Genomic DNA, 15,336 nt, shown 5'->3' with positions numbered 1-15,336 from the left:
TTACTGGCTCTGATAATGATCACTTCTGCTAGTAGTTCATCTACTGGTGGAACAGATCAAATGTTCTTTAATGTGGAAAATATCTTCTACAGCATCTTCTTTGGGAATCCCAGTTCTCTCAGCATTTTCTTTTCCTGCAAATATCACCCGAGAGACAGATGATGCCCTTCAGCACACCTGGATACTTGGTAACATCAGGGCTCTTGAAGTCATCTTGGTAATTCTTGGGTACCATTTCTAGTGGACCCGTTTTAAACCCCCAGCTATGATAAACCCTTGACCAAGTGAAATAAAAATGGGTCAAAAAGTAATTTGATGTTGTTAGCAATAGCCAATATTAGGGAAGTTAGACTTTTGTCAGGTTCTGTGGCCCTGTAAATTCAGTTTCCTAAGTACATTTAGACTTTGCCAGGGTTTTAAAGGAAGATTGATTTAAGGATAGCAATGGCTATTTTGTGATTACTTGCAGGACATTCTGGTACTCTATTCATTTTTATGACTACACGTCTGAACAATTGTTTTTCTAGAGGGAGAGCTTCAACTATTTAACAAATGTGTTAAATTACACAGATGTCAGAGGTTTAGTGTAAATAGATCTAGAAGAATAAGAAATTTCCTTTGTCAAGGTGTGATGCTGTATATTGTAAATCATGTATAAGTACGGCTTCTTTCTTCTCTTAGTTTTTCTTTAGTTAAAATCAATCTTAAGCCATTAAGATCTCTGACCCTACCTAATAGCTTTTTATCTGAATTTTACTGTTCATAATGTGATTGAAACTATTCTTAATATTGGATGTCCTTCTGAACAATTTGTAAAAAATATGTAGAATGGTTACTTTATAGAGATTGTAGCATTTCCTGTTGCCTGTGAGTATAAGGTGTGAATAGAGGACTTTAATGTGGGTGACTGCCCCCTGAAATTTAACTTATCCATGCCGATGGTGGTTTTTCTGTTATGACTTGTTTCTCTATTGTTCCACTCTGTAATAATATGACAGTTTTATAGTTTTTCAGCAGGAACCTATAAAGAATCACAGTATGTCACAGTGAAAACTAGACGGGAGTCCGGGGACAGCTTCTTTCTTTTTTGCCCAAAACTATTTGTATGACCTTAGGCAGATCCCTCACTTTCAAAGTGCCCTGCAGCTGCCTCCACACAGCATCTGTTGTTTCTTCTTCTGATTATATTAAATGAACCCCTTTCTTCAAAAAGCAACTGAGAACAAATGAAAAACAAAAATCCTCTTAACCAGAGAGGCAGACATAGCAACCATAATATTCTGGTATGTTACCTTCTGGCTTTTCTATAGATATAATATTTTGGTAACTATATATAGAATTTGTGTGATATACATTTTGACATCGCTTTAGGCACATCATGCCACTGCTTTATATTCTTTATTTGTAATTTTGGCATAGCATTTTCCCATGATACTTTTTGCAAGCACGTTTTGTGGTATGTGGGTCTAGGAAGTGTACTTTAATCCTCGGGAGCTTACTATAGGGATACACGTATTACTAAGGAAAAACAGGGCGCTCAAATTCCCCAGAGAAGTTTCACAGGAACCCAGGAAAGGCTGCACAAGCAAATGTCGTTGGATTACAAAGAATTATAGTGGTGGTGGTAGTCATTATTGTGATTGACATTTACTTAACTAATGTGCCAGGTGCCATGGCTGAGCACCTTACAAACATCTCTTTTAATTACTACAGCTGTCAAATGTCGGTTCTATCATTACTTTCATTTATAGATGAGAAAACTGAGTCTTAGCCACATTAAACAACTTACCCAGTGTCAATAGTTAGAAAGTAATGGAGCACTTGGAAGCTTCGGCTCCACTATTATCCACAGCGTAGAACCTAAGAATTCAGTAGCATAGCACCTGGCATACTCTGAGTATTCAGCGAATGTTCATCATCATCATTGCCGCCACCACCACCAATCTGACTGTCCTAGGCCATTGTATTAGACTACTTTACAAGCATTAGATGGACTGTCGTTGGATCTTAGTAGCTATGGCTGGTGAGGGGAAGGGGACACAGTCCAGTACATGATTCTGTTATTGGAAAATCCACTATTCAATCTCCCTATTACTGTTTAACTTAGCTCATTTTTAAACTATAGCATGAGAGGTTTATATGACGTAATTTCTTAAGTTTTGTATAGCTCCAAAGTTTTCAAGTATAGGGTTTCATTTTATCCAGTGTACATATGGACAAGTTAAAGTCTGAAGAATAAAGTATTGGCCCTAAATATCATAGATAATCATCAGAGGCAGTTATGGGAAACCCAAAGACGCCAGTTGGAGAACCTTTTCTTCCACTTAAAAAAACTAACACAAGGTACTTTCCTTCTTTAGAGTTGCTGAATTTCTAGTACTAAAATGCTAAGAGATTTTAAAAATGAGATAATTGCTTTTGAAGAACACTACTTTAAAGAAGAAATAAAAATAAAAATGCAGGCCGGGCACGATGGCTTATGCCTGTAATCCCAGCACTTTGGGAGGCCAAGGCGGGCGGATTACAAGATCAGGAGATCGAGACCATCCTGGATAACACGGTGAAACCCCGTCTCTACTAAAAATACAAAAAATTAGCCAGGAGTGGTGGCGGGTGCCTGTAGTCCCAGCTACTCAGGAGGCTGAAGCAGGAGAATGGCGTGAACCTGGGAGGTGGAGCTTGCAGTGAGCCAAGATTGCACCACTGCACTCCAGCCTGGGCGAGAGCGAGACTTCGTCTCAAAAAATTAAAAAAAAAAAAAAAAAAAAAAAAACCTGTAGCCTGTTACCACTTTGCTTATGAACCTGCTACAAATTCACACTTTTGTGGACATTCTCACCAATTTTTAAAGCAACAAGTTACTGATTTATAAACACTAGGTTTATAGTCTCAAGTGCTAGGCATTCGAATACAAAGTTTGAAAGTCCATGCCTTTCAGAAATTATACACCTTCAGACTAGTGCTAATGTTAAAATAAGACAGAGTTGTTTGGGAAAGAAGACCTTCCTCCAAATTAGTATACCTGCAATTTATCACCAAATGGTTGTCCAGAGTCTTGTGACTATAAACCCCATTGCTTTTGAAATTTCACTAAGGTTCTTGATGAAACAAAATGCAAGAAGCCTTCTTTTAAAAATTTAGCTTCTTTGCAATTCCTAAGATTTCCTAAATGGTGTCTGCTGTCTGAATGATAAGCCTATAGAGTTTAGTTTCCCTACATGACACCTGAAATACTTCTAAATTATTGTAGAAGGTTGAACCCTTCCTATTGGAAATGAGATGGCTGGGAGGCAAGGTAGACGTTACAAGGAAACAGGCTTTATGTATAATTGTTTTTTAAATTACAAGGAAATAGGTTTATGTATAATTATCCCTTAAGTGAAAATTATATCTTATAAATATGCTTGTTTAGAAGTATCTGTGAAAAATAACTAAGGAAAAGCATTTTACAAAAGACATCTGTCACTTATATTAATGCTGATAAGTTAAAGGCATGTATGGGCCTAGAAGATGGTATAACTTGGAGAATTTCAGGCCCTGTTTGAGAATGCAACCACCTGACTCCTATTAATGTTAATGAGTCTCTCACCAGATCATTCTAAAATTGTACCCCCATGGTCTGTTTTAAAGCATCAAGAGTCAGGAAATGTAGAGTGAAAGCTGAAATTCCATCTTGGAACCTTGTCTCTGATGTATCTATTTCTGTGGAAGATGTGTTGTACAGAGCAGCTTCGAAATACCACCTCAGCGTTTGGGAATCCTGGAGAAAAATGCTGCCCCTTGGGAAGCAGCAGGGAGCGTTGGAAAATGTAGATTACTAGTCACAAATTATTAGTCAAAATTATTAAATTATTAGTCAAAAGACCTGGATTCTGTGACTATCTGTGTAATCCAAAAAGTCGCTTCATCTACTTGGGTATCCATTTTCTCCACGTTGAGATTAAATAGTTGGGCTAAGTTATAGCAAAGTTAAGGTTATACTGTCTTATCAGCCTCCTCAAGTAATTGCATCTGTATCACTCAAAGCGAAGAGGTTTCTCTGTACAGATGGTTGTGCAGCATTGAGGGACTTCACTGGACTACACAGAAGCAGAGGAAAAAAGGTAGTAGAATATTAGCCACGAATTAAGTGATTGCCTTTAAGAAGAATGAGCAGAATCCTTCATAAAGTCTGAAGGCCAAGTGTTTTGTCAATACCGTGATGAATGGTTGAAAGACTTCCCTGGGGGCGAAACATCTCATCTCTAGTGAAAATATATTGGGGGGAAAAAGTGAGTTTACTTCTGAAAAAGTATGGGTAAATATACTTCATTTAGATCCCAATTATACTTGTGTCCGATTACCTCCTAGAACTGTGACTTGATAAAATGTTTACTTTTGCAGTAGTTACTATTGAGCACAGACTAGGTGTATCATGAGGTTAAGTGTTTGAGATGATTAGTCATTCCTCAGTATCTGTGGAGGATTGGTTCCAGGACCCTTATGGATACCCAACTCGACAGATGCTCAAGTCTCTCATATAAAATGGTGTCATAATTGCTATAACCTACACCCGTTCTTTAAATCATCTCTAGATTACTTATGATACCTAATACGATGTAAATGCTATATAACTAGTTGTTATGATTGTGTTGTTTAGGGAATAATGACAAGGAAAGAAAAAGCATGTATATGTTCAGCACAGAAGCAGCCATCCATTTTTCCCCAAATGTTTTCCATCTGCAATCCATAACCCACGGATACAGAGGGCCAGCTGTACATTGTGATCTCTGAAATCGTACCTATCACCTATACAAATTATTATTACAGTCATCAGAGAATATAAATGAGTCCATGACAACTGAAATATTTCCAAAGTATTGTGGAAGGTCTGACCCTTTTTATTGTATACAAACAGCACTTTGTAATTCACATTGTTATACCAATAAGATATATTACGAATATCATCGTACTAGATTTAGAGATAGAGGCTGAGAATTTCTAGTCTGAAAATCCAAAATGTAAAATGCTCCAAAATCTGAAACGTTTTGAGCACTGACATGACACTGAATAAAGTGTCCATTGTGCTCCTGCATTTTGACAAGACCTGTCACTTGACTTTATGTGACGGGCCTCGGCCAAAATGCAGGAGCACAATGGACAGTTTATTCAGTGTCCTTGAGGGAAGACTAAAATGACCTTCATGCACTGTGTATAAGGTATATATGAAACATCAATGAATTTCTTCTTTAGACTTGGGTCCCATCCCCAATATATTACATTATGTATATGCAAGTATCCCAAAATGTAGGGGACAAAAATTGAAATTGGAAACAATTCTGGCCTCAGGCATTTTAGATAAGGAGTACTCAGCCTGTATAAAAGTGTACATGACTTAATATTGTAAGTCCCTTGTAAGTTTGATTGCCTCAGGACTCACATTTTCAACTGCGTGTAAAGGAATTACGTCATACTGCCCTAACTCCGCCATCGTGTGTAATGAGCTGGCGTTGTCCTGGACATTTGGAGTGTTACCAGTCGTGTGTATGTGGGGAAACTGAGAAAAGAGCTGCTCAAATCTTTTTCTGTGTCCTGCAGTTCAGATGAAGGAACCCTGGTTGAGAACAGCCCCAGGTGCCCAGGTTAGGCAATGCCATTTCGTGTGGGTGTGGGGGGAGGTGTGCGTGTGTGTTTTGATGTCCATAAAATACTCCAATTCACTTAAGGGGCAGCTAGAAATGGCAGATTAAAATGATGAAAAGGGCTGGGTGTGGTGTCTCATGCCCGTAATCCCAGCACTTTGAGAGGCTGAGGTGGGTGGATCACTTGAGGTCAGGAGTTCCAGACCAGCCTGGCCAACATGGCGAAACTACAAAAATGAGCCAGGCGTGGTGGCATGTGCCTGTAATCCCAGCTACTCAGAAGGCTGAGGCAGGAGAATGGCTTGAACCCAGGAGGCAGAGGTTGCAGTGAGCTGAGATCGCACCACTGCACTCCAGCCTGAGTGACAGAGTGAGACTCCGTCTCAGAAAAAATAATAAATAAATAAATAAAAGGATGAAAAAGACAAGATCTAGAAAGTCTGACTGCAAATAAGAGGATCCAGGCTAGAACATCAGCCCGGGAAGTAGACTAGATGACTGTTTGAAGACTCCTTTTATCTGGATTTCTGTTTTTTAATTTTATGACTCTGAAGACCTCTTCAGAGTATAGTAACACAATGTCCTTTACTTGGTACTTTCACCAAAAGCCTCATTTCCTAGTCCACTTTAGCCTTAAGCAAGTGACCTGGAAATCCTGCATCCTACACTGGGGACCTTGGCAGTATGTCTTTACACAGCCTTGTAACACTTCATACAGAAAATCTCACAAGTGACCCTCTGCTCTTCAGTTTTACCATCCAGCTTAGACACTTGCACATGTAAGCTCTGACAGACCAGAAATGATCATTCTTCTCATTTCACCACAACCAGGAAAACTAGTAACTTAGGAAGACCAGAGAGGGTGTCGTCCTCCACGGGCAAACATACCAGAAGGAAAAATGTAAGGGTAAGAGCTCTGCATCACTCACTGCTTCCAAATATCTATTTTTCTTCTCTCAAATGTTAAAAGGCCATCCCTTTCCAGTGTCAGCGTGCTGTGCCTCAGTGAGTGTAAAGCATTTGTTTCTCCTGGAAAGTGCACAACAGGGATTTTCTAAGACATGGAAAATGATTGCCACACGCACATCAGATGGATCCCACGTGAAGCAGAGTGCAGTCCCTTTGTTTCCTTGTTAGCATCACCCGGCTCCTCTATTTGTAGAGCTGTAATAAAAACAAGTTCTTTACTGTGCGTCCTGTTGGTTTATACCAACCATGTCAGGTCCATAAACCATGGTATATTAAAGTGTAATAGACTGTGTAAAGAATACTAGGAAGATATTCCAACCCTTATCCCTTCCCCTTATTTCACAATTTACTGCCTCCCAGATGGGCATCCATAAATATGGCTTAATTGTGTTTGGCATAAAAGCCCCACTTTCTTTGAAGAGTGACCGCCTCCTTCAGCCACTCTCATTGTATGAGTGCCACCCTCTTGAGAATAAAAACTTTGGATATTTGGGGACATTTAAATGGTGAATGTTCTTAGTCTGAATACCATTTTATTTATAAAAACTTTCTCTTTTTCAAAGTTACCTCTGAAAATAGTATATTTTAAAGACTCAATCTGATACAAATGAAACTGGAGGGATAAAGCTATTTGTAGCTCCCTATAGTGTTAGTGCTATTTGTGCCTGTGTTAATGTATCAATCTAAAAGCAGAACATAAGATGGACATAGTATTCTCTTGCTTTTCAGTTCCACTCTACTCTTTACTCTTTTGTTGCAAACAAAAGATGGAAGCTTAGAAATTCCTGTGCCAAAAAACAGGCACTTAATGTGTAGGGACTGTGTTCTGCTAACATGGGTTCTTCTGTTGTATACTTTTCCATCTGTCAAATAAGTACACAAGGCTGGGCATGGTGGCTCACACTTATAATCTCAGCACTTTGGGAGGCTGAGGCAGATGGATCACTTGAGGTCAGGAGTTTGAGACCAGCCTGGCCAACATGGTGAAACCCTGTCCCTACTAAAGATACAAAAATCAGCTGGCCATGGTGCGTGCTTATAATCCCAGCTACTGGGGAGGTTGAGGACGGAGAATCGCTTGAACCTGGGAGATGGAGGTTGCAGTGAGCTGAGATTGTGCCACTGTACTCCAGCCTGGGTGACAGAACAAGACCCTGTCTCAAAAGAAAAAAAAAGATAAGTACACAAGTGCCTACTAGGTGATAGTTGAGAGAAAAACTCTGAAACAGATTTTGGTTGCAACTCTGAAGGAGCACAGAGTCCAGTGGAAAAAGCCAACTGCCAGCCAGTCATCTTGACATAGCCTTCTGTGTGCTATGATGAGGAGTTGTGTGGAGATAGTGTGTTTGGATCTCCACAGAAAGAACCACTCACCACCATGCTGGAGAGGCATGGAGGGCCTCTTGGAGGAGATTTTCAAGCTTGGTTTTTGAAGAAAGAAAAGACATTCAAACAGAAGGGTAGGAGAAGGGCAAGGAAGAGAAGGCATTAGAAACAGAAGGAGCAAAGTGCCCAAAAATAAAGACACCATGCAACAAGTTGAGTCCAGAGAACAGCCATGAGTCCCATGCAGCAGGAGCTCTGGGGATTAAAGTATGGGGATGGCAGGAAGCACGTGTGAGGGGCTCACTGGGAACTGCCAATGTACTTTGTCTTCAGAGGGGGAACCAGTGAGAACGTTAAGCAGAAAAGGGGCATAGTTCACTTTGTCTTTTAAAACGGCAGTTTTGGTGGCAACAAAGAGAATTGAATTTACTGTGCAATGAGGGGAACCAGTTACAGGTCGCCATATAGAGTCTAGAGGTTAAGGAAGAAATCTTAGCTCTCAGGAAACTTACCTCTTAAAAAAAGACTCCTGGATCGTTATCTTTTATTTGGGATTGGGGAAGTGATCCAGTTAATCAGGTCAAAGATTACAGAACTCAATGGTCATTAAGGGGAAAAAACAGGTGAGAATAATCATAAGTACCTCTCCCCTCACGCCCACCCCCATGACTCCCGGTTATTTGTTAAATTATAAATAAGTTTTTCTCTTTTTCTCATGAGGATGAAATAAAACAAAATGAACTGAAACAGCAAATAAAATGACTTTAGGTCAGACATAAGGAACCACCCTTTTGTAGAAGAGCCTTTTACAGGCCATGCTAAGGACGTCAGCTCAGTGAGTGAAATGAAAAAAACACTAACGTTTTGAGCATAAAATGATAACAACCAAAATTCTTGTCTACTGAAAGCAGTTATGAACATTCTAAAGAAAGCATGTTGTGTGAAATTTTGTGATAACCATGCCAAAGTCAGAAAGCTAGAACAGTGACTACTAGCATTTGCTTGTAGCCAATCGACAATAAATGGCCGCCATTCTTGAATGCCCACCGTATGTCAGTCACTAGATTAACCTCACACGTTCAGTATATCTCATAGTCACAAGCACTTTGCAAGGTAGATCTTACTATTCCCATTTTATGGATAAGGCTCAGTAAAGTTAAGTGATTTTCTGAAGATCACCCAGTTCATAAGTATCAGAGCAGAAATTCAACCCAGGTCCGCCTGATGCAAAACCCAAGCTCTTTCCTCTATGCTACACTTCATTTGACTTTGGCAAAACAGCCAACCCTTTGGAAGCTTGAACCCCCAGCAGCCATGGCATGACGTTGAACTGTCAAAGACCCGACTGAAAAGACTGACTGCAACTCTGTGGGTGATAGGTATCATCATCTCCATTTGACAGAGCGGGAAACTGAAACACAGGACACTGTGATTGATTCATGACACTCAGATGACACAGCGAGGCTTAAAGCTTGGCGTTTAGGTGTTGTGAGTTCTGATTTGCATTCCTTGGGCCCATAGCTGTGGAATAGAAAGAGCCATTTCTGCTTCACTTGGTAGGCTACGAAACTATGAACTTGAGAATTGTTCTTGTGGAGCAATTTCATGATAACTAATAAAACAATGGCCAGCAAATGAACCAGAAAACAACATTTCAGGGCATTAAAGGTTTACACAAAAGCCGGCAGTCTGTATTCAGTCAAGACTGTATTAAATAAAATCCACATATGTGTCTCTTTTAACAAAACACCTTTTGAGGAAGCCATGTTACTTTCTCTCTGTGACACAGAATTATGAAAAATGTTACTTAAGGAGAAAATTTAAATTTAAGAAAAACCACGTAGTCTGCCAGTGACATAAAAATTGTACCATGTTATAAGCGTGTTACCAGGCAAACTTACCTCTCAGCTTTCTCCAAGCATTTCCCAAGATTCACCATCATCACAGCATGCAAGTAACCTTGGTAAAGACATTTAGGAGACAGAATTTATGTTAAGCAAAACTTCTCATTTTTAATACTCTGACTTATTTTCCTTATTGCTTTTATTACCTTGAAAACTGTGAGACCATCAGTCACTATTGTAAGCAGCTACATTTCATTCCTACGAGTTGGAAAAGAATTATATTTAACTCATGGCAGACAATAAGAAAGCTTCTTATAAATAAGAGAGAGGAGGAAAATAAGAACAAAAGTGTTTAGAAAGACAATAAATAGAGGAGAGAAGAACAAGTTGAGGGATGCCTTTTATTTCCCTACCTCCCCATACTGAGTCTGACAGTTCCTCCAAACCCATCTGTCTCCTAAGATACATACCCCCGCTTCACCTCACATTAGCAGTGTCCCACTTTAAATCCCAAAGCGGGCCAGGTATGGTGGCTTGCACCTGTAATCCTGGCACTTTGGGAGGCCAAAGTGGAGGATCGCTTGAGCCAAGGAGTTTGAGACTAGCGCATATATATATAAAAAAAAAAACTATATGCTATATATAATATATAATATATGCTATATATACTGTATGCTATATATTATCTGCTATATATAATATATAATATATGCTATACATAATGTATAATATATACTATATATAATATATGTATAATAGCAAGACCTCATCTCTAAAAAATAAGGTAAGCCAGGCACGGTGATGCACGCCTATAGTCCCAGCTACTCGAGAGGCTGAGGTGGAGGGATTGCTTGAGCCTAGGAGTTTGAGGCAGCAGTGAGCTATGATCATGCCTCTGCACTCGAGCCTGGGTGACAAAGTGAGACGCTGTCTCAAAAAAAGAAAAATGAAGCATCTAAATCCCGCTATTTATGTGGCTTTGTAGAATAGAAGACTAAGTAAATTTTACACATCAATTTGAGCCACTCCTAGTCAAAGAACAGTTCATCTAAGACTTGTCATCTTCAGTTTCAATATTGCCTTTCCCTTTGTGTACTGAGCCGCAGTGGGACGTGCTCTAGCTGCCCAGGCATGCCTAATTTGGTAACTCATGGAGAGTCTCCATCTATAGTCCTCCATCTATGCTCTGGATGGGTTTTTTGGTTTTGTGTTTTGTTTTTATTTGTTACCACGTATCAAAAATTACTTACACTGATTCTTATTCTCTCGGGTTTAATTATTTGTCTTCCCCAACAGAAACAAAAGTTCTACAGGGAACTTTGTTTGCTTACTTCACTGGTGGATCCCAAACACCTGGGATAGTGTCTAGCGCATGGAAGGAAGGAATAAACCCTCCTATGTTATGACGTCAGCAGCTACTAGAGGCTGAAATCAGAGGTTGCAGAGCCACACGTGGCCAGCAAGACTGTTCTCTTTGTCATATTATGTTTGAATTTTTTTTAAGTTGGGAACATTCATTTAGAAATCCCTTTCTAGCTTCTAGTCTAAAAAACTAAATCTGGTAACAGGACCAAGTGCTTGTTCTCTCGTAAATGGAGTACAGCCTTCCCACTTCCCTGCAGTTCCCTACTGTCTCTCCCACTTTAAGGCTATCAGTTCCCGTGTTGAAAAACTAGAACTAGAATGTTAGAACACTGGGATTCTTATACTTGGCCCACATTTAGCTTGTTTGTTGATGGTATTAGAATTTGAGTTTGTGACTCCAGTCTTTAAACATGGTTCTTCCAGGTAATGTATTTGTGTTTTGCTTGGAGCATCTCAAAGACTTAAAATGTGTAATGGCCTGGTTAGAAATTTTACACATTCAAGTGAGAGAAATATTTTAGGCTGTTAGAGCCTCCAGGTCACACCACAAGGGTAGATGCCTTTTTTATCTGTACATGGGCAAAATTAGGAAAAATTTAGATGACTAATTTCTTCTCATTTTCCTGGAGGCGCTTTTCCCTAAACCCTCGGAGTTTCTGCAGTGTGCATTGGCTCTTAATAATACCTCTTTTTACATGTATTATCTCATTAAATCTTTACAGCAGCTGTATGATAATGGTCACTATGGCTATTCTCATGGGACAGATGAGGCAATAACTAAGCATTTGGTCTTAACTAACTTGCCCAGAGTCACACAGGTAGTAAATGGTAGGGCCAGGTTTAATAAAATGGTGGTGTTTCAAAATCCCTTATTACCTTTCATGAAGTATCACAGCATAGATCCTAAACATAAGATTCATTTTTTTTTCATTCATTTTAAATCATTGTAGCCCTAAATTAAAGGAATCTGAAGGCTTGTATAGCTTACGTCTCGACTTTCCTATTTTTCTGGTATTTTTAAAGTGTGAGAGTGGTATTTTCATATACAATAATATATCTTCTGATTGTAGAGAAGGATATATAAAAGAACCACCCTAAAATGAAACCTCTTGATAATCCTATAGAAAGAAAATAGGTTCTTGACCTGTGGATTCAGAGTTGTATCTCAGTATCATTGATTTTCTTAGTAACCTCATGAAAACATTATTCTGACAAGAGTCCACAGGCTTCCCTAGACTGCCAAAAGGGCCTGTGGGTGTGGAGGCAGTGTGTGCAAGATTCCCATGACTCTGAGCAGAACTGAACTGTTGCAAATGCTACTGAGTTTATTATGTTCCCGTGTTGGTTTTGTTTTTTGTGGGAACATTAAGGGGGAACATGATGAGATGTGCCAGAGTGAGCACATGTCCTGATCTACCCAGATTGCCCTAATTCATGTCTTTGTCCAGGTGTAATTATTAATATCAGTCTCAAAAGTGTCCCAGAGAAAACAAATTATTTGGCCTCTGTTAGCTATGTCTGTTATCAAGACTTCATGACTAAAACACCAAAAGCAATAGCAACAAAAGCCAAAACAGACAAATGGGATCTAATTAAACTAAAGAGCTTCTGCACAGCAAAATAAACTATCATCAGAGTGAACAGGCAACCTACAGAATGGGAGAAAATTTTTGCAATCTACCCATCTGACAAAGGGCTAATATCCAGAATCTACAAATAACCTAAACAAATTTACAAGAAAAAAAAAAAATCCCATCGAAAAGTACGCAAAGGGTATGAACAGACACTTCTCAGAAGAAGACATTTATGCAGCCAACAGACACATGAAAAAATGCTCATCATCACTGGTCATCAGAGAAATGCAAATCAAAACCACAGTGGGATACCATCTCAGGCCAGTTAGAATGGCGATCATTAACAAGTCAGGAAACAACAGATGCTGGAGAGGGTGTGGAGAAATAGGAACACTTTTACACTGTTGGGAGTGTAAATGAGTTCAACCATTGTGGAAGACAGTGTGGCGATTACTCAAGGATCTAGAACTAGAAAAACCATTTGACCCATCCATCCCATTACTGAGTATATACCCAAAGGATTATAAATCATGCTACTGTAAAGATATATGCACACGTATGTTTATTGTGGCACTGTTCACAATAGCAGAGACTTGGAACCAACCCAAATGTCCGTCAATGATAGACTGGATTAAGAAAATGTGGCACATATACACCATGGAATACTGTGCAGCCATAAAAAAGGATGAGTTCATGTCCTTTGCAGGGACATAGATGAAGCCAGAAACCATCCTCAGCAAACTATCACAAGGACAGAAAACCAGACACCACATATTCTCACTTATAGGTGGGAGTTGAACTATGAGAACAGATGGACACAGAGTGGGGAATATCACACACCAGGGCCTGTTAGGGGTGGGGGTTTGAGGGAGGGATAGTATTAGGAGAAATACCTAATGTAAATGACAAGTTGATGGGTGCAACAAACCAACATGGCACATGTATACGTATGTAACAAACCTGCACATTGTGGACATGTACCCTGGAACTTAAAGTATAATTAAAAAGAAAAAAAGCAGTGGTGGCAGATAAAGCAAATGGAGTGCTATTACCAGGACATGTGCTAGAGGCTACCCATCCCTGAATTCAGACCTGCTGTGGTAAAGAATGGGTGTAATTGAAGCTGTCAGATTACGCAAAGGAGACGACAGAAGAAAACATTTTTAATCATGATTTCTCTTTTACAGCCAGAAAGGAGCATAAGATGGAAGAAAGTCACTTAGAGAATGCACAGAAAAGGTAAGCAGCTCTAATGTGGCCCCAGTTCTTTCTTTGACTAGCCATTCTTTTGTGTTATTATTATGAAGTGCATTCATTTTACTATGCAGTTCTATCTCCAAAACATTTTCACTTCCCCAACTGAAACTTTGCACCCTTTGAACACGAATTTCCCATTCCCCTGTCCCCAGGCAGCCACCATTCTACTTTCTGTCTCTGTGACTTTCACTACTTTAGCTACCTCATGCAGTTGAGGTCATCTAGTATTTGTCCTTGTGTGACTGGCTTCTTTCCTGTAGCATAATGTTTGACTAGCCATACTTTCGGCCCCATGTGTTAAGGCTATGCATCCATAAGCAATAAACTTCACTTGGAAGCTGGAGTGAAAGCACTGTAGCAGGACTCAGGAATATTTTTCCTCAGGAAGCAGGGATCATCCAGAAGTGACTCACCTGCCTCACATGCATGTCATGACACTATTCTGCCTGTTTGCCTCTCCTGCATTGCTCTGCTCCTGAACTGCTTCATGGAAGTCAGGGACAGTTTGATCCTTCCTAGCATTACAGCCAGATCAAACTAATTATTGTAGACACCTAAGAGACTTATTATGTCTTTCCTCAGCTTCTAGAGAAGGATATTATAAACAAGGGACAGGTAGGGAGAAGGGGCTGTCCATATGTTCAGGTGGGGAGAAGGGGCTGACCATATGCCCATATAGCATATGGACATTTTCCCCCAGAAGTTGGGGAAGACCTCAGAGGTCTTCTGTTCAGCCTCATGTCACCCACTTCAGGCATCTTCCTTGCTCTGTGTCTTTCTCTCAATAGACACCAGAGGGGAACCATTCACTCCTAATCATCAGCAGTTCTCACCCCTTAGGGCTTTTTCTTTTTTGTTAATTGACCAGGTTAGTCAACGTGGCTCTCCCTCCCTCGTAGAAGAATGACTGGCAGTAGACAGAGGTGTTCTCATATGTAGGTCTGAAATTTGAGATACATTTTGCTGGTACCAATTCTAAAAGTACTGGTAAATTAGATGAGAGGTAGGGGTAGGAGACAGCATGTAAGGACAAATGAGCTTTACAAATGTGTGAGAGGAACAGTCGCCCAGTTAGGAATTTAAATGCAAATAAACAGATTGTAGAAATTCACCATTTCCCCCCTGTTTAACCACAATTTCCAAGACTTCTGAAATCCCATAGAGTCATCTGCCCTGCTTTCACAGATGCCAACATCTTGCCCTGCTTCCCACTGTAATACCAATAAGATTAAAATGCTGGTGAAAGCGAGGTGAAGGCAAGTCTTGCACTTTGCTAAGTGCAGACATATTCTCAAATCGTGCTTATCATCCTGTCATAATAATCATTCAAAACTGAGATAATTTCATGGTTATGTTTTTAGGAGTTTGTGTCTCTCTATT

The 15,336-nt window shown here is 39.8% G+C and overlaps 1 protein-coding gene across 1 annotated transcript in view; it reads left to right on the top strand.

Moving 5' to 3' along the window:
• FMN1 (formin 1) overlaps positions 1-15,336 on the top strand; it is a 385,063-nt gene that overhangs the window by 335,687 nt on the left and 34,040 nt on the right. Inside the window, 1 exon segment of the mRNA XM_050799309.1 lies at positions 13,887-13,938. Within this exon segment, the coding sequence (XP_050655266.1) occupies positions 13,887-13,938 (52 nt within the window).

This window comes from Macaca thibetana, chromosome 7 (assembly GCF_024542745.1).
Source record: "Macaca thibetana thibetana isolate TM-01 chromosome 7, ASM2454274v1, whole genome shotgun sequence".
Lineage (NCBI taxonomy): Eukaryota > Metazoa > Chordata > Mammalia > Primates > Cercopithecidae > Macaca > Macaca thibetana.
Note: the sequence above shows the minus strand (reverse complement) of the source record. Positions and strands in the feature narration are given on the sequence as shown.